The sequence below is a fragment of the Centropristis striata genome, chromosome 6, assembly GCF_030273125.1.
Source record: "Centropristis striata isolate RG_2023a ecotype Rhode Island chromosome 6, C.striata_1.0, whole genome shotgun sequence".
Taxonomy (NCBI): domain Eukaryota; kingdom Metazoa; phylum Chordata; class Actinopteri; order Perciformes; family Serranidae; genus Centropristis; species Centropristis striata.
Window position 1 is genome coordinate 6872450 of NC_081522.1, and position 27110 is coordinate 6899559.

General features: G+C 37.6%; 1 protein-coding gene across 1 annotated transcript; it reads left to right on the top strand.

Annotated features, from left to right (window-relative positions):
• Nucleotides 1–646: 646 nt before the first annotated feature.
• Nucleotides 647–15341, top strand: parvg (parvin, gamma). The gene is made up of 13 exons (XM_059334358.1): nt 647–826; nt 1551–1638; nt 2921–2985; nt 3632–3734; nt 3884–4027; nt 4885–5000; nt 5104–5159; nt 5232–5266; nt 5379–5440; nt 6676–6744; nt 6880–6981; nt 8214–8286; nt 11721–15341. The coding sequence occupies exons 2-13, from the start codon at nt 1581–1583 to the stop codon at nt 11792–11794; spliced, it is 957 nt and encodes a 318-aa protein (XP_059190341.1). The 5' UTR covers nt 647–826; nt 1551–1580; the 3' UTR covers nt 11795–15341.
• Nucleotides 15342–27110: the final 11769 nt, after the last annotated feature.

Genomic DNA, 27110 nt, shown 5'->3' on the forward strand with positions numbered 1-27110 from the left:
TTGAACGAGATTGGCTTTGGAACAGCCAATTCCTGCAATTTGGGTTTAGCTAAAGGAATTATGGGTTTATTTTAGACCTTTATTTTCTTGTCTCATTCCTTTGTTGCTATGGTAACCTTCCACATCCCCCAAATTGCCCCTTCGTCTGGCTGATGGGTGGTCCTTTTTCTTTTCTTCAACATGGCTGGTGCAGAGCTTTTTGTTGTGTTGTCTCTATCACTTTCTCTCGTATTTTCCTTTTGCGTTGATTTTTTGTTGTTGTTTTGTTTTGTTGCTTGGAGAAGGCTGGAGACCAGACGACAGCAAATTGATCTGGTCACAGATGGAGATGTGTGAGTCGAGCCTGAGTGGTTCAGGCCTCTGAGTGTCACGTTTCTCTTGGCCCTCCTGAAGTGTGGTTTTACAAACAATACATTTGCACTCAAAAGTCTTCCCTGTTTTCTTTTTCTCTTGACACACGCTTGTTATTAAAGCCTCACACACAGTTCGTGACACTGAATATATACGCCCTTATCTAAAAAAAACTGCAAAGCCGGTATTCAAAAGAGGAAGTGCTACCTTCTTGTCTTCCACATCCTCTCATATGTGCTTATCTTCCCTTTCGACCCCGTGACATGTTATTTTCTTTCAAAGGAACGGTTTGAAATTGAGTGCAGTCAGACCTTTTGCACAGATAGACTTCACAAGAGGCTGCATTCAGATAGAGTACATCCCTCTCCACTACTTTTATCGCTGTTTTGACAGTTCGTGGAGCTGACACCAGTTAAGGAACTCAATTCAGCTGAAGTCACCCGATTCTGTCGAGCTACTCTCAAGAGTGCCGAAGGTAAGCTTATTCAAATGGATGTTTTGTTTATAACCTTGTTTGAAAGTTTGTGTCAACCTCTGGAAAAAGGAAGCCCCACACATACACACAGGAAATAAAAAGGTTCCTCACCGGTAGCTTTTTCTCCTCCAGATCCAGGAAACAACAGTTTGACACGCTGCAGGTCACGTCTGCTTTGTCAGAGTGTGCTGCTTTATCTGTTTACTGTGCTTTGTCTCAGACCATATGACTCAAAAATGTTCAGAGGGAGAGGTACAGCCCCTCAAATCTGTGGGGGATCTGCAGTTCTTGATCTGTTGAGAGTGCCACGGAAGAAAAAAATACAGAAAAGGAAGTGAGGAAACTAAGCATCTTCCCTTTTCATTTTGACAACTTTTTGACTGGTTTAGTTGTGTTTTTTAGAACACAAAAACAAAACAAACTTCTTAACACCCTCTCTCACAAAGAAAACTAAACAATTCTAGAAATGCACTGAGCACAAGACATGCTTGAAAAGTAGAAATGTGGATTCATAGGACTTTCATGCAAATGTAAGCCGCCTGGCAGTGTAATCAGCATCTTCCACTGCTGGTCAGCGAGTAACTCTCCTGCAGCAGTTTGAAGTTGAGGACACTCACTCAGCCCCTGTGGAGAGAGAGAGACTTTCTGTCAAAGACTGATGTTTCTTCATTCTCCAGTGGCTCATATTGAAGCTCTTCTTCTCTGCATTTTTTTGTGCTGACAGTTGATGAATATCTCACCTTGAGGAGAAGTGATGGAGTTCTTTGAGTATCACAAAGAGGAGGACACCGTGGACGTCGAGGCTTTTCAGGGTATGTCAGTTAACTGATAAATATCCTGTCATAGTTTTCAGTCAAAATGAGTCAGTGATAATTTGTGTAGTACATTTGGATTTACGACTTTTCAAAGTCTATTGTAACACAATATATTTGGGGAGCTCAAAGTTTTGCTGACTGAATGCCAAGTTATGGAGCCAGCGTATCATTGAGAGCTGTACTTAGGACATACCAAGCAGTCCTGCACAAACTCTCCAGCAATGAACGGCTTACTTTAACTACTTACTTATTACACAAAGGTTCTTGTTGAAATGTAAATTAGCATCACTTTTGTTCCTTGGATGAAAAGCCAATGGGCCTTTTCCATTAGATTTTAGATTATTGTAGAATCTTTTGAAGTTTATGAATAAAGAAAACATTGATCAGTTGTAATGTATTCCATGGGCTTGCTTCAATAATGATAATAATAATCCATAAAAAAGATTATTGCAGAAATTAAGCTCTGTGGCACCAAAACTTTGATATTACACTTTATTTAAGCAAAGTAATCTTCACAAATTAACCCCAACTTTTATTATGATTTAAAGTGCAAATGCATTTAGCTAAAGTAAAAATCTAACAAATAGACAAACTACAACTCAAGAGCCAGGCTGTAGCTCAGATGGTCGAGTGGTTGCCTGGATCGGAAGGTCGCAGTTCGACATCTGACATGACTGTCTAGATATAATTATATTGAAGTCATTGGAGAATTAATGTATATTTACTGATGGTGGCACCTTGTAGGGTAGCCTCGGCCCTCCAATAAATGAATGGGTAAATGATGAATGTACTGAGTAGTTGCCATGACTAGAAAAGTGCTATAGTCCAACAACCTCAATAGTGATAAACATCTCATACCATAAAAATCTATTAACTTGCTTTTTTACCACAGACCGTATTTCAGCATTTAACCTAAAACCCATTTAAAAGGAGCAATGATTTCAAAATGAGGAGTTCAGAAGTTTAAATATGCAACTCATTTCTGGGTTTTAGGACTCATTCCTGCAGCAATGTGTGATTTATTACACAGCTCATGCAAGTTTTAGGACTCAAAAGATAATTGCTTTTCATATGGAAATGAATGGAACCCATTGGCTGGAACTGTCAAAAAAATACATCCAAAATTGCATGTAGGGCAAGCATTCAAACACAGGACTGTTGCCTTTTAATAAATAAAACATTCAACGTGCTAGAAATGATAACACAGCTGTCAATTACAGAATTAAAGCATATTAAAGGCTGTAAAATACAATTTGACCAATGCAGTTTGTTTACACAGGAGAGAAGCAGAAGCTCATACAGCCAACGTCTTTAAAAGACCCCAAACTTGAGAAGCTAAAGGAGGTAAGAGATTACTTCCTGTTATCTACATATGGAGCTTTGTCTGAATCTATGTCTTCTATTCAATATTTATTGTAACATCAAACCCATCCTGGACTACACAGGGAGTGAGTGGGCTGGAGATGAATGCTACACGGGAAATACATTACAGAGCCTGCACGTATATATATATATATATATATGCAGTGAAGAGCATGAATAATATCTGATGCAGGGAGAGGTGGAAGGATCGGTGAAATTTTAATGAACATAATTATCAGAGGTGATGGGAGACAGATCAGAGAGTCACAGCGAGGAGTCGTCAGCAGTCTGCTGGATCTGACTTTAAAATGTGGTTTTGATTGGAAAAGATGGCAACACAAGTGCTTCATGCAGGCGGAAATGAATGAAATAATAACTCAATAAGCCTGACATGTCTTATATGTAGAGTTGAGAGCTCAAGCAAGTAAAATATTAGCCCTTTCAGGGGAGTGTTTTGTATTTTTCATCATTTCCATCATATTTTAGGCTCATATACTCTTCAAAATCGATGAAGAGAATTAGAATAGAACAAGGTGTCTTGCTGTTTTTCATTTGGCTCATTGGAAATAGAAAAATGTATGCAAGAAGATGAAAGTATCTGACGGTGTGATGAATTGTGTTTTGGTAGACACTGATTTACTGGATCAATAGCACTCTGAAATCGGAGCACATAGTGGTTCAGAGTCTGGAGGAGGATCTGTATGATGGACTGGTGCTTCATCACCTGCTGTGTGAGTTAATACACATTTGTAGGATTGTGCTGTCATTCATCATCACCATACATCCTCTCAGTCATTAAATTTGAAGATATAAAACTAACAAAGCAGCCCTTGCCAAATAAACCATAATAATATTGATGATCATTTTCTGATTTCCACAGCCAGGTTGGCCGGTGTGCATGTGTCTCTGGAGGAGATGGCACTGACCAGCCCTGCTCAGATCCGCAAGCTGGGGGTGATCCTGGAGGAGTTGGACAAGAGACTGGGCCTGGAAGACAGCAGCCGGATCAAGTGGAACGTCAAACGTGAGTCATGCAGCTGACTGGGCTTCAACAACGAAGCAGCAAATGTTCTCTTCTGGCAACGACTTGTAGTTACAACAGGATTTGGTGCTAGCTCAAGGGTGCCATTTTAGCTTACACCAACTGTGAGGGATTTTGGTGGAGATAAACATGACAGGGTTCTGTTTTAATCACCTGTCAGTGTATTTTTATGTCCTGCTGCTGGGTTAGGGAAGCAAAGAAAGGCCACAATAGTGAGAGTTTAGAGTTTTCAGTCACTTTTCTGGGGCACGTTCAAAGTGAAATTGTGTACTGTTTTGCTACAGTTTCCAGGTTAAATGATCTTAGAACTGTGCTCTAACAATAGCTTGGTAGCTCGATTAATGAAAAAAGAAACACTCTGTAAGAGGGTCAAAGTTCTACGATGCAAGCACACAGGGCACTGTGGTAGCCTCTTGTCAGTCACAAGGTAGCCACACCCTAAAGCATCTATTTTACTCTAAAAGGGGCCGTAATGTACAAAATAAACCTCATGCTGTATTAAAGAAGACCTGGAACTAGTGATTACGGCCATAAACTCATTAGGAAACTGTTTTCTGAGGTAATAATCAAGTCAGAAGTAGGGTCTTTTTCTCATCAACTTCATACAGACTTCATTTGCTGCTGGTGGAGTCGCCCCCTGCTGGTCTTTAGAAAGAATGCAGGTTTGAACCTTTATGGACAGAGGTTTTTTTTTAATCAAGAACTGGGTTTGCTTTTATTACTTGGAGATTGATATTCTACGGCCTTTCTTTGCTGCCATACTGTGAAGTGGGGAATTCTTTCATATCAGTGCAAGTTTTTTTCTGTGTGTGTTTTGTTCTCTGCTGTTCATCTGTCAGTCATCCACAACAAAGACCTTCTGGCCACTATTCATCTGCTGGTTGCCATGGTGAGGTCTTTCCAGCCTGAACTGGATTTACCACCGAATGTGAAAGTTGAAGTTATAGTTATGGAAGTGAGTCTCACTTTGAGTTTTTGCACTATTGTTTTCTGCACCAAATTGGTCTTGCAACACCCCTTGTGGAATTGCTGCTTAATTTTGGTAAATTTTCATGCAGGTGACCAAAAGCGGAATCAAATCAGATGTACAGATGGAGGTCCTGACGGAGGAGAGGTGAGCACATTTCTATCCTGTCATTCTGTGGATGTGAAAGAAATACTTTATATATATTGTCTTTTTCAGCAGCAAAGCCGACTCTGAGTCCCTCAGCAAGACTGAAGGTGAGTCAAAAGCTGTCGGAGGCTGAGCAGATTTGACATTTTGAATGTCACCGAAGCAGCATTACAGCCTGCGATGACTTGAACACACTTTTCTTGCTGTCTGGTCACCCAGGGGAAGATCCCATCGAACAGCTGCTGAAGCTTGAGGCCCACAAGGTCAACACAGTGAAAAAGGTATAATGAGAAGAGGAAGAGAAATGCTGAGTTAACTCCACTGGCAGTGAGAAAGCAAATGTTGTGGGGTTAGGACAGGAAATAAATAAGTACAATTAGTTTGTGCCTTCATATTTAAACCTACAAACAAGGTGAATGGTGCCAGAAATGTGAACAGATCAAAGTATTTAAACCAATTAGCCATTTCAAGTATGGTCGAAAGTCTTTTTTGATTATTGATGAATTTCTGGTCTTTTAATATCATGAAATAGTGGAAAATGTCCGTCACAAGATCCCACAGCCTGAGGCCGATACTACATATTATTTTTGTTTAAGATAGATGTTATTAGATGAAGATATTCAACGTAATTAGTAACTTTAATGATTAAATGCCAGTTAATTTCCTGTCAATCGATAATAAATTAATAAACTTCAGCTTTACTTTAAAGTAGGGCTGCTAATGAGGACAATAATCAAACAATGATTTAATTATTGATTGATTATTTTATTCATCATTTCGACAATAAATGATGAAAAAAAGTAATTTGAAACATTTTAATACATTGTTAAGATAAAAATCAAGATTTTTGCATAGGATTATTGCCACTTCCCAAAAATAAGGCAACATTTTTTGTCACACTTTGCACAGAATTACTGTCTTTCTGGATATCATTAGTTCAGACTACTATTAAAATAATAAAAACTTAAAACGAAAAGCAAATTTATTAAGTTAATAACAGTTTAAGCCAAGAAAAAATAAAATAAAATAACAATCCTTCTAATTCTAACTTGACTTGACATTCTGAGTCAAAATAATGAGGTTGTATCTTAATTTTCTTAATATCCAACCTTTTTTTCCTATTATTCCAATACTTCTGTATGGGGGTTTACGCCTATACAGCAGATATGCATGTACATATGTGTTGATGTGTAGATATATCTTTTCATACAGTAAGTCTATATATGTATAAGTATGCTGTGTTTAAATGGAGATGCATATTAATCAACCTTTTGTCCTATGGTGATGTAACAACAACGAAATCTACAATGGGGAGAGTTTCTTTCTTTCACTTAATTAATTTAATATTTTTATGTTTATGTATCCGTTGACCAATATCACACAATGACGGCAACAATGTCTTTGGGAAAACACACTGTATGTGATGTTATAATCCTTATAACAGTTACAAACTAAAGCAATTGTCTGATTCTGATAAAACAGAATTCCCTAAACTTTTTTTTATTTCCATTTTCAGGCCATTTTACACTTTGTCAACCAGAATATGTTGCCCATGGGTCTGCAGGTTGCTGATATGGACAAACAGGTAAAAAGCTGAGCACAGTTTGGAGTTACTACTTACAGGCTTTCCTGTAAAAAGGATTCAGTGATTGATCTCATCGCCTGAGATTACATCACCTTCCTTGGACGGGCTCCAATGTCCAATGTATTTTGTGTCTAGTTTGCTGATGGTGTGATTCTGCTACTGCTGATCGGACAGCTGGAAGGCTTCTTCGTCCCACTCTGTGACTTCCACCTGACCCCTGTCAATCACTCTGAGATGGTACAGTATGGATTCAGTATGGATTCCTGGTACAGTAGTAAGGGGAAGTGCTGCTATTGAACAGAGACACACTTATCGTCTTTATCAGTATCATCATCATTATTCTGCATGATGCTCACTAACCAATTTAATTACAGTTCACTTTATTTTTCACTTATATTTTCTGAACATGTACATATACAGAGACAACATCATTCTCATTTAAAAGTACTACTGTAAGATCATAATTCATTTGATTCAATTTTTTTTCTTTATTTCTAATTAGACCTAATCTAATTTCCCATAAGAGGGCAGTGGATAATGAGCTACATTGCTGAAACCTGATCCACAATTGTGCCTATTACAATATAAGATATGATAAAATTAATATTTCACAATTCCCATAATAAAAGTAGATGCATAATTTCTTCTGTGTCACTTATAATGATATCTTTGATCTCACTTTACTTGAAGCAATAGGACGGGTCTATGAAAAAGTTATGACTCTTTTATCACAGATATGAAGAGTTTATGAATAAATTACGATAAGACACCGTGACAACTCCATATTTAAAAACCAACGCTTTTACTTTTGGCTATAAACACATTATGTATCAGCCTGATCCATTATATGTTATGGTAGATTATGACTCATACAGTTTCATAATGTGCTTATAACATCTGTACAATAACGTACAATGCTAGAATTCAGTTATTACCCTTTTTTTTAACCATTTAAACTCAAGACACGCATATGTTAATAATTAACTTTATTTGTATAGCACCTTTAATACATGAAATGCATCACAAAGTACTTTACAACAAAGATATTACAGGCACAAAGAGCTTCACATTGAACGGACATAAAACATATTAAAAACATAATAAAAGCATTCAATTTAATGGAAGTTAAAAAAAGATTAAAAATAGCGCAGCAGAGCAACCTTATACTTTACAATTATGTGTGTTGGGTCTGTTCCATGTGTTTTTCTTTTTTTGTTGCGGCTCTGAAGCCACTGACTAAAGAATCTAATTCAACAATATTCATATACATTATTCTGAGTACTCTTATATTTGGTACTTTGACTAAAGTTAAACTTTGAATTCAGTACTTTTACATGTAACAGAGTATTTCTATTCTGTAGAATTGATAAGTTAAAGATTTGAATACTTATTTCACCACTGATAGATAGTTGGTTATAGTTATTCTTGAGATATCTTTAAGGGTCAATTTTTTTTTTTTTGACCTCTAGATTCACAATGTGACCTTAGCTTTGGACCTCCTGAATGACACAGGCCTTCAAGTGTCCAGTGTTGATCCACAAGGTGAGGAACTAACACACACTGCTCACACAACATACACACTCTGCCTTGTTGAAAAGAGATTTTACTCAAATTAAAATGCCAGGCACAAAGGATAAAAAACACAAAAAACAGAAGTGCTTGCGAGTAAAATGATTGCAACTGAAAAACGCCAGAGCCCCAGGACGACAATGTCAAACTAATTTGGATGATACCAACTATCAAGAGCATTTATCTGTGAGACGGGGAAACGCCAAAATCTGTTTGTATGTCAGGCGAAGGAGGGGGGACCGCCCCGGTAGTTTGAGTTAATCTCCACTGCTCGCTGGAGTGTGGGTTTGACAGTGTTTTGGGGGGAAAGATGAAATTGCTTGCGGAATATGAATGAGTGCGACTCGTGTCTCGCTGAGTATCACTGTGGATGATTGGCTCAGTCCGAGGTCATCATCATTCATTTAGAGAGGAGCAGCGAGGGAGACGGTCTCAAGGGGACGATGTCACTCTGGTGCCCGGTGATAGACACAGGGATTTAACCTCACTGCTACGGCTGCGTCTCCTGTTTGTCTCTGCAGAAAGATATGTTATCTGTATTCATGAGCGCTGCTACTGTAAACTATCCAGTTATCCAATGGATCCCGGAAATACTCCTGATCCTATCTCTGTACTTTAAAAGTCTTGAAAATGAAATTTTGACTTTGTCAGTTTCTACTCACAAATGCCAGTCAGTGGCGGTTCTGCAAAGGGGCCTAGAGGGGCCACTGCCCCTGTGAAGAAGCCCTTGACCCCTGCTGTGGCCCCTGTGTCACATTAATAATAAAATAATCAATTTATAACGATAAATGACAGAACAATTCTTACCTATTTTTTGTTCAAACAATATCTCATTGTACACAAAATGAACCCAGAATGTGTACATTGTTTAATAGTTTAATTGTGCAATAAAATCTTGTGTATATATATAAAAAAGATCATTCTCATTGTACTGCACTTTCAAAATAAAAAAAAGTAATTGTGCACAAAAATGAGAAATGTCATTGTCATACAAAAATAGTTGTTATTGCTGTTAAGTCTCATTGTTTCAATCAATCTATAAGTATCTTCCAAATATATTAAATTAGATTTTTAAATAACCTAAAATAAATGGTTTGAATGCTTAAATATCATCTTTGGCATTTTTTAATGTGCCCCTCTGATTAAACACTGGCCCCTGCTTGGCCCCCACAGTAAAACTGGTCTAGAACCGCCACTGATGCCAGTTATCAGATTTCCCACCATGAAATCACAAGTTCCCCACAATTTGTTGCATTAACTTATGAGCGAGCACTTTCATCCAAATAGTAATATACTAGTGAAAGCATCACATTATTTAAATTGTTGGGAGATTTCGCTTTCTCTTTGGTTTAATTGGTGCTAACTGTACATTTGGTGAATCAAAGGTAGGCCTATATTTCAGAGAAAAATGTAAATAAATACTTCTTTACTACACTGTCTCCCATAAAGTTGCAATTAAATATTTTTTTTTACCTCTTTTTATTAAATGATTGTGACAATGTGCTTCATTATTGACGGATAAAGTGTATATATTCTCACAACTTTATTAATCAATCTCAACTTATGTTGTGGAAAATCTTAACAAATCAAGACGACAAGATTAGAAAAACAGCCTTGTGCAGGATTTAATGAAAAAGTATCAAAATTCAGATACAAAAGTCAAGATGCACAAACAGGTACTTTATCCAAACAGCAATGGTGCACTGGGATTTCTCAAATCAGAGCCCCTTATCTTTACCTCGATCACATCATAACAGGAAGCACAGAAGTTGGCCGGGCTCATTAACTTCTTGTCTGTGTCTTTTCCTGTTGTATGCTGGCCAAATGATATGTGTGTTTGTTAAATGATATGTGATGCAGTTTTAAATGCTATTTTATTCTTACATGCTTCAAAATGAACTTCTTCAACACATATCAGAATGTAAATGAAACCCCTATAAAACAGGATTGTGTCTGAAAACAAAATGATTCCAACTTCTGGGCAACCATATATTATTATTGGACATGAACAACAGATTAATAATCTGATTAAAAATCTAATTCTAATGTCTTTTTTGTATTTGAGTCAAAATTCCTATTTCTGTAGAGTCAAATTCCTAGAATGTGCACACATACCTGGCTAATAAAGGTGATTCTGATTCTGATTAAATTAAAAACAACTAGTAAAATATAACTAAAACTAAAACTCAGGCTTGAAATCACATTATTTGCCTGATAAACGTTTGGAACCATGGAAGATATTTGTTGATGTATCTTAAAATCCACTCAAGCAACTATAAGGAACTTCAATTTTTGTGTTGATTTTGGCGGTCCCTGTGGACAAAAGCAACAAAAATCTCCTTGTAGGTGCTTTAAAATGCTGAGGGGTGTGGAGGTAACATAGAAACTGAATTTATGAGGTCCACTTAATAGTGCTTTAAAAAATAAATATCAAAATCTTCAACGCCTCAGAGCACAAAGCCAGGACCATACATTTTTCCCCCAGTTTGTTGTGGAAGAACCTGAACCCATGCAGCACCTTCAGGATGAACTGCAAAATCGACCTCACTCATGCTCCCTGCTGTAGGTGAAATAAAAATAAAATCCAGACTGAAAGACGAGTTATAGAGGGCTGTTATAGCAGCACTTTAAAGCCTGTGGTTTTGGAATTAGTTTGAGATCAACATTCACATATGGGCGTATTGTTTGGGTGTCCACTTTGTGGAGTAAATCAATCGAAAAAAAAGAGAAGAGTGAAATGGAGTGACTGGCTCAGTGAGTTACCAACATGTCTAAGTGTACGAATGGATCGATAGCGAATGGATCCACTTCACCTCCCTGCAGATCCATTATTGACAAGATGCTCTGTGTTCTCACTGAGCTTGAATCACAAACACTAAAACTTCCCCACAATATTGCCTGCCAGCCCTACAGCCTGTAATTATGAAGTAAAACCTCAACATGATAACTGTTAATGTAAGGACCAGCACAATTAATCTAAGCCAGGAGCAAGTGGCTAATTTAATTCATTTTTAGTGTCTTTTTAATTACCTCTATAATTGCTGTGATGGAATGAGGAGTCCCAGCACTGAGGGTCTAAAATGGGAGCGTGCTGCATGCATTAATTAGGTTAGCCAGTGGTGGAGTCAATCTTAATGTCACTTTCATTCATTTAGTGCATCTCACAACAGAGTGCAATTTTGTTGGGATCTCGTCTCACCAAGGACAAATTGATTAAATGTCCATCTAATGCTGTTTTTTTTATTTTTTGCCCTTCTGATCTATGACCTGTTAGGATGCATTGTGAGAATAGTTATTAGCCAATGTGGGTAAAAGCATCCTCGTGTTCTTGCTGCCTGAGTGGTTTGGTAGATGCTGATGATGCTTTATAAATATGCACTAAATGTCTGCTGTGGATTCTATGACAGATATTGTGTCTCAGGACGTCCCTGCCACCTTGAAGGTCCTGTACACCCTATTCAAGAAGCACAAAGCGAAATGAGAGAGGAAGAGGAGGCGAATAACCAGGAGTACCAACAGAGCTGAAGAGAAGTGGATTTTTGTTTGTGGTTTCTTCTGTCTAAACTGTTACAAATGCTGCACACAATGAAGTTGACAGTTCTTAGACATTTTGCTGATGCTCACAAGCTAATTAAATTAAGTACAAGAAGCTAAAGTAGCTTTACATCAATGCATAATAAACAGTATCAGTGTCCGTGGGCCCAGTAAGACAATCATTAAAATTTTGGAGCAAAATCAACACATTTCAATTTCAATAATTACTGGGTTTAGTGCATTTCCTCAGGTGTGCAAATGTTTTTTTTTCTCATAGAGCTTAATTTGGATCGGGTTTGAAGTATTGGCCAACTGACTCTTGACAAGACAAGGGGTTGCAATGAGAGCCCCAACACACAATGCACTCCCACCTATACCGGCACCTGGCTCCTGGCTACGTAACATAAGTTAGCTTATGTTAGCTCCAATTATCCTATAATTGGAGGTAGCCCAAAAATAATACCACAACGATTTAAATGTACATAGTGCTGTGGATATGCATTGCTTTGCCTCTATTATGATTAACAGGTCGTTGTGGTAACACATTTTCAAGACTTGAAACTAGCAATTGAGACCATGAACTCCTTAGTTAAATGTTAACTTATTTAATAAATCAAGAAGTGTCATTTTATCATAGACTTCAGATACAATCAGGCCTTTTTTTGCAGCCAGTGAAATCGCCCCCTGCTGGCCATTAAATATAATGCAAGTTCAAGGCACTTCATCATTGGCTTCACTTTTTCCAGAGGCTACATCCATTTATTTTATACAGTCCAGTTTATGTGTCAAATTCTAGTTTTAAGAGTTACTTTTTTCACATTGTGCTCTTGTTGCATTACCTTAATAATGTGTCTTCTGCTGTGTTAGTTTCTGAGTTGACACGAAGCATGCCTTTACAGTCTGTTTAAATCTTGTTCACAGTGTAGGGACAAGGCAGGGTGATAAGCCCAAACATAAAGAGGTTTTGCAACAATATCATTTAATACGGGGATAACAGTAAAACATCTTCAAACAGTCTCTCCTGGGAGACATTCACAGTATTGCACTAGGCTGTTCATATGAAAAGTGACAGATATTGTTTGTGTAGAGGAATGAAAAAAGAGTGCTAGAGAGAAAAGTTCAAACCTCGCTTACTTTCTCACCTCCACACAGCTGACCAATTATTGTGTGAAGTGGGTGTAAATGTCGGAAAGGTGCGGGGCGAGGAAGTTTCCGAAGCTTTTCAACCATCTGAAAAGTAGTTCTGATGGAATATAGTGGCAAATTCAGATGTTTCAACCTACCATTTTTTGTACATGTGTTTTGTTTTGGGTTTGCATTCAGTAAAAAAAGATTGGTGTGAATTTTAGTGGTATTTCCGATTTTCCGCAATCTCTCACTCTCTTCCCTTCACTTTGTCTGACACTGCTGCATGGCGCTTTTCATTCCCACTATAGAAAACCATCATCCCTTGACTGCCTCTTTTCAATAAACAATGTGATTTTCTTCCTGTGCTTCCCCCATGTGTTCCTGCTGACAGTCTGCGACCTCCTCTTTTCCTAGTCTGTGAATGCAATTGTCATTTCTCTGAAAAATTGTGACATTTTTTTTTGTTCACAACTCAATGTCACACACATGTAGCGAGGGTGCGGCAGGCAGTGAGGGAGGGAGGTTCAGAGAATGAGAGGTACACAATAGATGTGATTTCACCGAAGCATAGCTTTGTAAATTACGGTATGTGTTGAATTAAAAAAGCGGACTATTTACTAATTATTCTCTTTCGCTTTAAAGACATTTATTCAAACCATTAGTGACTTGTTAAATAATCTCTCATTCTCTCCACCACTGCCACGGTTTAATTTTGTGCAAATTGTGGCGTGACTTTCTCTGTTTTTGTCTTGAGGTTAAAGGAACATTAAAGTGTAACAACAACCACTTTCACACTTTGTATTCAGTTCACCCAGTTTTCATGCAGATGTGTTTGTTGACATTCAGGAAGCCAATTTATTCATATCCACCAAGGTGATGGAAAATACTATAAATTCACATTCTATTCCCCCTGACATTTGAAAAGGTTTGCATAAAATTTGCTTTGCAGTTGCATGGAATCAGAGCTAATGTATAGAGAAAGACATAGATGTGTGTGTGTTGCTCTTGTTCACAATGAAATTGACCATTTCAGCAGTCAGTTAAAGTATTGTGAGATAAAAATGCCTTCTCTTCGGTTTTCCAATATACAGCCCTTGAACTCCTCACCCTGAGTGATTGTAAACTAGATTTGTTTGTTGAAAATTAAATTGCACATTACTTTATGAAACCCATTGTAGTACTCAGTCAAACCATGAATGAAACAGTTGCAATGAAGTGTTCTCATTTGTGAATTTTAAAGGGATACTTAGGACTTTTTGAAGTGGAGTTGAATGAGGTACTTATCCATAATCAGTGTATTACTTACAGTAGACAGCGGTGGGAATAGCAAGCAGGAGTACTGACACAGAAGTTAATCAATGTACTGATGTTGACAGGGAGCAGCAGCCAAAGGTATTTGATCCACTTAAAAAAAATCAGTATTGGGCGTCCCGGTGGCTCACACTGGTAGAGCGCTTACCATTAAGGCCGAGTCCTTGTTGCGGTGGAGCCGGGTTCGAATCCGGCCTGTGCTCCCTTTGCCGCATGTCCTCCCCTCTGTCACCCCCTTTCTATCTGTCACTTTCAATAAAAGCATGAAAAATACCACCAAAAAAAATCAGTAACAGTTTAATATATTTTCACCTCTTGTCAAAGCCACCAAACTCCACTGACAAAAAACAGTAATTTAACTTCGCAAAACATGGAAGTTGCTGACCTACTTCTAGCTTGTTTGTGTTATTGTGCGACGTTGGTGAATCAGAACTAACCCTTTAAGACACGAAAAGTCAGAAAATAAGACAACAATGTATCAATCGAGGTAGCTATAGACCAGCAACTCCTGTGTTCTGTGAGGTAAAATCACTGTTTCTGTCAATGGAGTCTGGTGGCTTTGACAAGAGTATAGATAACACCTTTTTTAGCTGGCTAAAATATGTTTAGCTGCTGCCCTCATCCACTGATCCAATTATCCCTTTATTCTGTGGTCATTTCAAAATGACCTTACATATACCACCCACTGATACTGGCTGTTTGCTTGCCTTCTCTAACATTAGCAATCTATATAAACATGTGGCACTAAATCTTTCTTAATTTATTCAACTCCCCTCATCTCATTTGTGACCTCCTGTATTCCCATTAAGTTATATGTGAACTTATTAAAATGTATGTGCATATTCATCAAATGCTGTGTGTGTCTTTCAGGGTCAGTTGGAGGGGATTTGAGCTCAGGGACAGCCAAGCTTGCTTATATTTTCAGAGCATAAAATGTGTATAACTGTTGCAATAAATGGCTGAAACCTTGGATCTAGTGTCCTGCCTGAAAGGAAGTGAATGGACTGTTTGTGCAGAGAGAACTAAATGTTCTAGTAGAATCTGTAAATGACATGGATTGAACTATATTCAAGGAAATATACAAAAGCTTGTGATTTATCTGTTTGTTGGTCTTTATATCTATGTAGCAGGCATAATTGTCAGCATCATGAATAACCTGCTTTCCTGATATGATAAATGCCTATTTGGCTAAAAATCCCCCTGAAAAACTGTAAATGGCAACTACTTGCTTGTCTTTTATTTCCACAGAGCTAATACAGCGAATATGTGTGCTGGCTACCCTGAATCAATCAAGACAAGGCTGTGAAAATGTTAGGGGAAACTAAACAAGCGGGATAAATCACACTGTGTGTTTAACATGTGCAAACATCTGTGTGACATTGACATGTAATTGCAATGAGGTGAAAGTCAAGGCAGATTAATGTCTTTTAGCCACTGTATTCATATCAGCAAAAAGGTCAAAGCTTAGCCTGTCATTAGTTTCTAATCCATCAGAACAAACAAGGATAAATTTCAGGATAAAGGTTTCAGGGATTAAACCTGTTCTGCTCCAATGACACCTTCTTCGTTTTCCATTAGGACACCACATCACCACTGACTCCAACACTGTAAGACGATTACAGTAATTCTACAGAAATAAACAACCTCTATTCCCCAATGCAAGGGCTGAAAATGTTATAGAAATAATTTTTTAAGACTTCTGTGAGTGTGTTTTATCATCTTGGAGTGACCACACCAGAGGATATCTCATCAAATGACTGGTTGTTTTGGAGAAAACAAATGCTGTCCCTCTGCAAAGCCACTGGAGTCCATCCAGAATGTTGACAGGAAACATGAGTAATGTCTGCCTAACTTGTCACACTGAACAGATGCATCTCTCTGTGGATGTAACGGCACGCAGCGCAAACAAAACAGCATCACTGTTCGAGTATTCAGCTGCTGTATTATATATTATATTATATGTTTTATGAACAAATCAGTTATCACAGAGCTGACAGTGTCATGGGAGTGTTAACCTACAGAATCAAGAGACTGCTTTTGTTTTATAATGTTAAAATTGAAAAGTTTAAATGTAGCCTTAAAGTAATAATAAAAATCAAAGTGCAATGGCAGAAAAAAATGAAGTAGTTGTTTATTTTGACAGGCTGATTACTAAATGTGACATCAAGGCTAAATAGGAGCTAAACTGTTTATTATGTGCACCAAACAACACAGCATGGGTGAAAAGAATCCTTTGTGTTGAGCTGTCAGTCTTTGTTTCCAGAATAAAAGCAGTGATGGAGCCCGAGGAGCTCTATTAAGAGTCAGTGACTGATAAAAGGTCAAAGGTCACCTGCTCTGTTGGCAGGTCTGTAGGTCTCTACAGGAATGTTCAGATTGTTTCCCAGCTCATCATGGGTCTTGCATCAGTATGAAACAATAACAAGTGTTATGTGTGTGCAGCTACACTAAAGAATCATTACGAGGGTTATGATTATGTTTCAAATGCACTCATTGTCGAGCTGGAGGCAGGGGAGGAAGTGTGCATGAGAACTGCAGGAGGGAAATCAGCATTCCTTCATTTCATAATGTCTATGGTAAGATCTCTGTTGTTTTATCTGTGTTTTTACAAAAACATTGTGCTCTTGCTGCAAAAAAAGTAAGATATGATCAGGCTTTATGTATTTTATAGCATTTTTACGTGATATATTAAACTGATTTGTACCAGACGTCGCCATATGAAGTCAATCTACTTCTCTGCAACAAATATTCTGAATGCAGTGATATCATTATATTATATTTCTGTGGCTCATCATTAATGCCATTGTATACATGATCTCTGAAAAAGTTCACCATCAGTTTCCACCATTAAAAAAATGAGTACATTGGTGACATTTGAATTCTGCCTAAAAAAAACCCCACAGCCCATTATTTTCTTCCAAGAGTGAGCTTGTTATTTTGTTGAAAATAAATTATACTGAATATCCACAAATCGTCTTCGGTGCTGTGACTCAGGAGGATATAATGAAGAGTGATTTCAACCAAGTTCTGTTACCCTCGTTTTTTACTCCTATAAACTACTGATCCTCCTGAGGAAACTTGTCCTCTGCATTTGACCCATCCTCAGTATTTATAGTGAGCTAGGGCTTATAGTGGCTACCAAACACAGGCGTCTTTTAAATTATAGGTTCCTGATGGACAGAAAGTCACTTAAAATCCAACACAGATCCACACAGTAATAATGGTTATTTGTTCTAATTTAATTTTGTTTTGAAAGTTGTTTACAGTTCTGTACTCAGAAGCTAGAAGGTAATGAATAGTGTGGGAGAGATTAAAGTGCAAGGTGCAACTTGAGCTTCTGATCAAACTGTAGAGCCATACCAAAAACTGAAGACATCAATCCAAAAAATACACTTATGCAAGACAAGAGCTGTTGCAGCAATTATCACTTTGATCAGTGTTTTCATTAGTGGTATAAATCACACATTAAGTAGGTTTTTTTTTTAAACAATTAAACTTTTCTGGCTCATTAAGAAATTGCAATTTCTGCATCCACTCAACTAACATTAGAGACATTTTAAAGACATTATAATTAATATTTTACAAGTAAAATCATTAATTAATGTTGTCATATAACCATTAAATTGTTAAATAAAACAATGCATTTTACTACATTTTCAGCATTCTCATACACCCACATATCACGCTCCTTATTATGAAATATAATTTCCTCCCACTTCTTCTCAAAATAACAGTTTTTGTCGAGGTAATTTTATTTGGTTTTTATTCTGTAACGTCCAAATTCTGTTTTCATTTTAAATCAATTTATTTTACGACAAAGTCTTTGTCTGCTGTTCAAGACGAACAGGAGAGAGCCAATAATGCTTTTTTCTTTTATTGTGAAGAATTTTATTATGTCTGCCCTAGAAAAGGGAAATATGAATAAACCTTAAAGAACTGGCTGCACCCTCTTTGTCTTGATCGACAAAGACTGGAATTGGGAAATAAATTCAGACAGAAAGGAGGCATTGTGAAATTAATGAAATGCATTAAAACTCTTATTGTGAAATGAAGCAGAGTGAGTTTTAAAAATGTATTGTGTCATAATTGCATCTTTTATCAAATGTTTTGTTAAGGATGAATTCTCATGGTTATTCATTCCATAATGTGTAATTTAATTTAATACTGACCACTTTAGGCCTCCATTAGCCCCTGCCTTCTTAAGCTCCCATAGAAAAGCTCAGGGGAGGGGTACATTAACAGAGATAGGGCAGTGAAAAAAAAAAGTCTACATCCTTTAAGTATTTTCTCCTGCTAACCTCCAAATAGTTAATTAAAAAAAGTTAATTGCTAATATAGCATTCCACAAGCATCCCAGCATTTAGCTAAGTGATTAATTCTCTTTCTCAATGCCAAATTTTAACCAGAAGCCATTGTTAAATGCCATCCTGATCTACAGACCAATGATAAGGTCAAGCCCAGATTATGGTTGCTTATGTTACAGCTAAATCAAATGCAAAAAGATTGCATGTAGTACCAGCTAAGGCACTGACAATATCCTGATACTGGCTTTACTCACAGAGATTGGAGCACCAGTGGCAAATTGGCGAGCAAAATTGGCAATGTAGCACAAAATTAAGCTAAGGGGACATTGGGGGGAAGGGCAGGTGTGGCCCCTCAAATACACTAGCCAGTTATACCCCCATGGATCTTACCCAAACCAGAAATAGACTTCAGTGTAGTCTAGCTCACCAGACATGATAAAGGAAAGGCTAAAAAATAACTGAGAACATTATCTGCAGAGTTACACAGAGGGGGCCTGAGTTCTCAGAAATGGCTGGTTCCCTATTTCATCTCAGACCGTGAAACCGTACAGCTAAACGACTGTCTGAGAGAGTAACAGTTCATATGAAAGAGCAAATAACTATAATATGGACACTACATTGGGTAGAGGAGGCCAGGCTGCAAAGGGCACTCATATGCCCAAACTCAGCCTCAGTAAGGAGCCTGCCCGGCCACACGTAGAATCAGAATAGAACAGACTGCAGGCTTGGAGGAAGAGAGCCATTGATCTGACTGTATGCATTGGTATATCTGAATGCTGACCGATTATCAAGGAAAACATAACAACTGTGGCAGAAATACACTGCAAAAAAGCCAACTTGTATTTTTTGGCCTAAAACAGTGATGTAAGTTGGTAAAACTTGTAAATATAAATTATTGACATTTGGGGCAATAATGTAAGTTAGCACAACAAAGGAAGCCAGTTGTCTGCTCAAAAACAAGTTGGTGAGTTGTTGTTACTTATATCTTTAAGTTGGGGTTCACAACAAGGGACAATAGTTCTGCTACATGTGTTACATGTGTATGTAAAGCACTTTGAATTACCTTGTGTTGAATTGTGCTATACAAATAAACTTGCCTTGCTAACTCTTATTTCTTTGTTGTGAAATTAGGTCATTAGCGAAAGCTAGCGGCTAACTGATGCTAGCTAAAAGAGTAGCCATTAGCATATCAATGCTAACTCAAAATTGTGGTCACAACATTAGCTGACATTTCATAGCGGCGTTACAATCGTGCCAGAGAAATTCAGAGTTGAGCAAACACAAAAACAATTAACTTAAAATATTTAGTTTAATTGTCCAACTTAAAATGTTATTGAAGTTTGTTGCCTTGAAATTTTGAGTTCACCCAACTTCTCTTTTTTTGCAGTGTAGTTGGAAAATCAAAAGAAAGGTCATCATTAATTCTTGAAACAAAAGAAAAAGCCATTTTCATTATGACCAGACTCAGACTAGACTGTTGATTTTCATTGGATCTAGTGAAGATGGGCAAGCATGAGGAAAGACTGTGTGGAACCTGCAGGAAACAACAAACTGTTAAACATCTACTTATCGAATGCAGCCTATATGGGGCAAAGAGTACAGTTAAATACCACACTGGATTCTTTTTTTTTTTTTTTTTATGTATTTTTTTAATGGACAGGATAGCTGAAGAGAGACAGGAAGCAGGGGGCAGAGAGAGAGGAATGACATGCAGAAAACGGCCGTCCGATGCGGGACTCGAACCGGGACTCGAACCGGGACTCGAACCGGGGCCAGCTGCAGTGAGGACTGTAGCCTCTACACATGGGGCGCCTGCGTAACCCACTACGCTACCGACCACCCCAGAGAGGAGAATTCTTAGTCTCACTGCAAACCAGTAATAGACTGTGAAGATATCACTGCAATAGGATTTCCCCTTTGGAAATACCCCAAACTGCAACTTCATCCTGACCTGCAAGAGGCAACAATGTGCCCCAAGGCCTCTAAACTGCCAGAAAGCACAAGTAGAAGAAGAACAACCACCATCTTGTTGCAAATGTTTTATTTATTTATTGTGCAGGCATGGATATTGTAAAATTATATGCTGGCTCTGTTGCGTAGGTGTTTGTGTGCATCAGGTTATCAATAAGCTATGAGATTGGTTGTTCTATTTTTCTCTCAGATGTAATACTTGATGTTTTCTTTGTGTTTGCTGGCTGTTTTCTACTTTCATGCTGCTATGCATATTTTTTTTGACAGTGTTGGCATTGTTGTTAGTTTTAAATGAACTTCTTGAAGTGGGTGTGACATTATTATTCTTCTGGTTGGTGTTTGGCACTTTATTTGAGATGTTTTCGTGCAGTTGATTCACATGGTGAAATATGAGTGCATGTTTAAGGAGGCCATTATAAGCCTACTTTGGGGCTGAATTGGTTTTGTGCATATTCCCTCCTTGCTTGCTTGTTGCTATTGTTTTGAATATTGTATATTGGCTTTAGGGCTATAAGCTTGACTGCACACATTCACATAATTACAATCCTGTAATATTGGCTTCATGGAGAGCTCTGCATTTGTTTTTTTTCACATTTTCTCCACAGATTTCATATCCATCTGCCCATTGGAGAAATATTTAAACTTGGAGCTATGGGTTTATGTGACGGCTTGCTTTACTATTCTTTTGTCAACATGTCAATCACATCTGAACTGCTGCTCCTGTTCCATTGTGTCATTCCTCCCACATTCAGCTGCACCTGTGTCTTTTGCATTTGTGTGAGTTTAATATGCTTCATATAATGATCTGCTGTATATATAACACCTTCGCTAGCTGCTATAAATCATGTGGATTGTGGTGATTGTGGTATACTCCCTGCAGTTTTGGGGGGATTAATTTTATTATTGTCACTGTGTTGAACTTGGTGTGCGCTTGTGGGTTTTGATAACAATGATATCAAATAGATGACAAATATTGACTTTGTAGACAATTTGTATTTCCATAATAAATCTGTTCCATGTGAGATAGCTGACTGAGTGCTAATTTCATGACGACTACAAAACCCATTTTGCACACCAATGACTACAGTTTGTCAAAATGTTAATCAATGTAGTCCAATAGATATGAAAAGATAAATAATAATATAACAACAAAAGCAAATAAATGGCATTAACCTCCTGTGACCCTGCGTCCTCATATGTGGACATTACATTTTAGGTTTGCTGGACCTTATACTTAAATCTGCTTGACTATAACATGTTGTCCCCATATAAAAAGCACAATACATCAGTCAGTGTAAAAATCAGATGGCAGCATCTTGGTAAAGTCAATCAACAGCTTATCGGCAGACAAAAGTGGACCAGGTACAAAAGCTGATCAGATTTTATGGTTAAAACTTGTTTATTTGTGCTTCATAATGTTTGTAGTTTGATATTCTGTGCAAGTTTGACTATTTTTAGCAATTGCAACAAGCTACGACTCTGCTAATCAGGAAGTACTCATTTGAGAACCAATAGACTTTTACTATCGTTCTTCTAAAGCGAGGGTGTAAATGTAAGGAAATCAAAAGTTTTATATACTGGTGAATTAATTGTGTTGTACAGTAAAATTAACCCATTATTTTTTTCAAAAACTACTTCCTGTTGCTTAGTTTTTGTACTTATCAGGTCCTACAAATCCTAAATATCTAGGAGAAACTATCAATACATACCAAACAAAAGCTTGGGTCTCAGGAGGTTAAAGGACTGCGTATATACCTATACCTGCATTAAATATAGTTCAGTAAAATACTATTCATTTATAACAAAACAATATTCAAAGCAGTGGTTCCCAACATCAGGGTTTGAATCCCATTAGGAGTTGTGGAATCAGTTTGAGGGGTCACAAGGAGATAAACAAACATAAGTAAAAAACAAAAATCTACAGATTTCTGCTGCACAAATTATTTGTGATTTGTTTTGGACATTGCATATATTTGTATTTTATTGCAAAATAGTCCTTCAGACTTCTAAAAACTGCTTGAATTAATCTGCAAAGGGCTAATCAACGTTTGCAATCTGTGACAAAAAGTTATGAGTAGACATGGTTTGACTTCAAAGGGTCACAAGTAAAACATGCTGGGAATTACTTATTCGAAAAAGTAAGTTAATATGTTTATTCCCCATGCACACATATAATATATGTAGTTACATTTTCCATGGAATGGAAACAGAAAACTTCCAAAACAAAACAACACAACAACAAACAAAACTTCCTCAGTTGCACACATTTTTTCTATTTTTACTGAATAGATTTTTGCCATTGTAGAAAAAAAGTTTATGTGCTAAATGTTCCTTTGCAGAATAAATTTGGACATAATGAACATTTAAATCACATGACTCTCTTGTCAGATAATAAATTAACGCAATTTTGAGATGGTCCAGAATAAGTCCAACTCTAGTACTGTATACCTGCTTGCCTTTTTTTTTTTTTTGCTATTGCATAGTTTCTATTTTTATCTCGTGTCTAATTTACTTTTCTCTATCTTTTGCCTTTTGTTGCTGCAAATCCTGAAATTTCCCTAGGCTAGTGTAAAAAGTAATTAAAAATATAAAGTAAAATTGTAGATAGAGTAAGTACAATTATGCAATGTCCACTGTGATATGATGTGCTGGTAGACAAGGTTCCGGATATACAGAAGCCACGGGTTGCTGAAAGAAGCTCATTCTTACTTTCTTTGTGCTGGACAATAACTTCACTTTGTTATCATGCAACAAATGAGACAAAGACCTTACGTCAGTCTTGCATTATCCTGTTTTGTTCTCATGTTTCCTGGCATCAATTGGGCGTGGTCCACCACGACAGTATCATTTGAGCCCTCACAATGGCTAGTTTAAATGGACGTCATGAAACAGTTACATTAATATCTACTTGAGATTGATCTTAATGCGGTGTCAGTGCGGCAGAAGATCCGGCCTGAGTAGACAGGGCATCGGAGAGACGAGGCCTAATGGAGTTTTAATAGATAAATGTTGGCAGGATGTAACTCGGGCTCCTCAATAACAGCAGGATGTGGAAATCCAGACAATGGTTTTTAAATGGAGATGGATGGTAGCAATTGGTTTCATATGCGTGTATGGAGAGAGCATTGGTTAGTGGCATACTGGAAGAAGGAGGATGAGTGAGAAGATGGAGTGAGTCGAGAATGAGGAAGCAGTTTGACAACAGAACCTGGGCGGGATGATCGACAGAGGTGCTTGAAGGTCGGATAAAAGTAGAAGTCGGAGCTAATTAGGAAAGCTCAAAGGGACTTTGACAATGAGGTAACAAACTTTAACGAAGAGAGCAGCATCAGGTGTCTGATTGAGGAGAGGTGAGGAGGTCTGACACGACCTGTCGCTGTCTGTCTTTCGCATTCGTTTTTCGCCATCACCTTTTTGCTTTAATGATGTCCTTGTGTGGGATAGTTTTGGATGTGGCTCTGTCACTGCTTTGAGGCCAGATGAATCATCTCTTGGTGTATTGATTGGACAAATAAAGCAAAGCAGTTCATTCAGAGACTTGTATAGCCCCCAAACTCATAAAAGACAGTAAAAGGTTATCGGTAGTGTCAAAGAAAACAACTGAAGACATCAATAACAAAGATTTTCCTTTGTTAGTAAAAAAAAGAAAGTTTGAAGTTTTTTTTTCTTTATCACTGATTTTTATCCTTTGAGACCAACATAGAGTTATTTTTGTGTTTATTTAATGGGAAAAGGGGATTTTAGGGGGAGATAGCAGGTAACCAGGAGATGCCATTCAATATGCTATTCAAATTTTGAAATGTAGTCTATTCAAGGGCCAAGAACATTATGACTGAAGTCTATAATCACCATTCATATGTCTAATTATGTCTCATATGTTGTTGCAGCAATTTGGGGGTTAATAACATTTGTGACACAGCTATCATGCTAAATGTAACAGTTTTTGACAAATCAAGAATTAATTAAAGTGGTAGCAGCAACACTGTTCAAAAATCAATGCTATAATTTGGTATAAAAAAGTCTTGACATCTTGAAAATTTCTGGAACAATTGCCTTTTTTGGCAATTGGATGGCAGGCAGTTATGTTCTGTAGTCTGCTGAGAAACTGCCTGATTGTCAATATAGCCAGGGAAGCTATACTTTCACGGAATGCTCTAGATTTCTAGTTGGTTGTAAGTTTCATGAAGCTGTGATTATCCTAAAGGTCACAACAGGTTAGTTTTTAAAAAATGCTCGCACAACAATCAAATGGCTTATATGGGGACTAACATCATCACATGAATAAAACTTAACAGTCATATATATAATAGCATTGACCTAAATAATCAATTCATCTTTAGCTTGTTGGTAAGGGAGCAAATAACGACAACAGGTCCCTTAACAGTTATATAATCGATATATATAATCGATATATATATAATATCATCGACCTAAAAAATCAATTCATCTTTAGCTTGTTGGTAAGGGAGCAAATAACGACAACAGGTCCCTTAACAGTCATATATATATAATCGATATATATATATATGACTGTTAAGGGACCTGTTGTCGTTATTTGCTCCCTTACCAACAAGCTAAAGATGAATTGATTCTTTAGGTCGATGATACCTATGTATATCTTTACTGTAGCGTTAGGAGGGAAACTGCTACAGCCTCTAGACAGCCTCAAGACAAAACAAGTCATCAGGGAGTACCAGGGGTTAAATGAATGAATGATATGATGATGATTCATATGAATGAACTGTATTGTCTGTTCTACAGGAAAAAAACAAAATTTGTTTTTAAAACGGCTTCATCACAAATTAAAAGGCACTTACAAACACATTCACACACAACAACAGATAAAAAAAAGTGCAGCCTATTTTGTGCTGTTTAGGACAGTTATTGCAGAGGGGATGAATGATTTCTTGTAAATGTTTTTCCGGGCTAGTGTGGTTCTCTGATGTCTGCCTGATGGCAGCATCCTGAAGGAGTGGTGCAGGGGGTGGGAGGGGTCCTCAGTGACTTTCCTCACTGAGCACCTGTACAGTTCAGTCAGAGGGAATTGGTCCTGTATAAAAACTTTATTTTTAGGGTCTTGGGTTACGCCGTTACGTCACAAAAACCTTTGATCAAAACTAGCTTATCCTGACCTGAGTGCTACTACATCTTAAAGAAAGTAACTTAAGTGGCTCTGTTGTGCTCTTTATGTAATTGGGAAATTTACACTTTAGGACCCCAGCCATACATGAGCATTACATTTTCCAAACTCATGAGTTAGTCCTCAAAGCCAACTGCATCAGGAGAGGAAAATCATTTCAGAACTTTGTTGGTTCTCCTACTGCCAAATCTGCTCTCTGGCCAGCCTCAGTTTTCAAATGCAAACATCGGACTAAACGAGGAGGAAAGGGTGGAGAAGATAGCACCAGCGAGGATCCAGACCACATGGATGGGTGACATCTCTGCATCCATCTGCATCTCTATATAAGAGGGGGCACCGAGGCAAGCGTGGCTGAATTAAACACCAGCTGCAATTCATGGATCTTCTGTGTTGGGCATCCTGCTGGCCAGTCTGCAGCCGTGTGATAGTAAGCTCGGCAGCCTCCCTGTCTGCGATGGAGCTGTGGTGCCCTTTGTTTTTTACAGAGACTTGGCTGGATCTTGGAGTGCTGGATGGTGCAGTTCAACTGGGTGACTCCTTTTCTGTGTGCCGATCTGGCAGCCACATTGTGCTTAATTTAATGCACAAGCTGAAGGAGCTGACAGAATTGCATTTTACTTGTGTTGTATCTAAAAATACAACTGATTGATTCAAAAATATAAACAATAGAGCATAAATCTAATTTCTGCGACATCCAAGAAAATAAACTAAGCCAGAGGTTCCCAGACTTTGTAATACCAAGGCTCCTCAAAATAGCATGAGCTTATGGCCGGGAGGCCGGGAGGAGATGTCTTTAAAGACCAGCTTAGTGGCAGGTGCAGACCTTCAGGAATGATGCTTTGACTGGCAGGTCATTAGAAAGATGGGCATGGGAAATAAGATTTCTATATAATTATATTATTTTATATTTATATGTTATTATAAATAATTTTATAATAATAAATGCTTTTTTCTTTTTTGCATTTTCCCTCTAATTTGCTGAGCCCCCCTGGCACAGTTCTCACTTTGAAAACAACTGATCTAAGCATAAAACAAGGCTCTGATATAGAAATCACAGTTTAACATATCCTTATCATAATATTATTACTTGGGTTAATTAGCTTTACACTGCACTACTGTTTCTAGATGAGAAAAATTGGAAATGTGGAGAGGAAAAGCAGTAAAATTGAATGTATTTTAACAAATCATTGAAGGTCAAAATAAGGTTGTTATCTCGATTGCTAGCCAACTTTTTCCACTTCATTTTAATTAAAAACTTAACAGTGTGATTTATGAATCTATTCAGTTATATTTTCTGATAACCTTTTATTCACCTTTGTCGGATTCTGGCCTCCATCGGTGCTTGCCGTTAAAGGATTAATCAAATAAAGGAGCTTTTTTTCCCCCAAAGAGCAGCGGACACAGAGGGA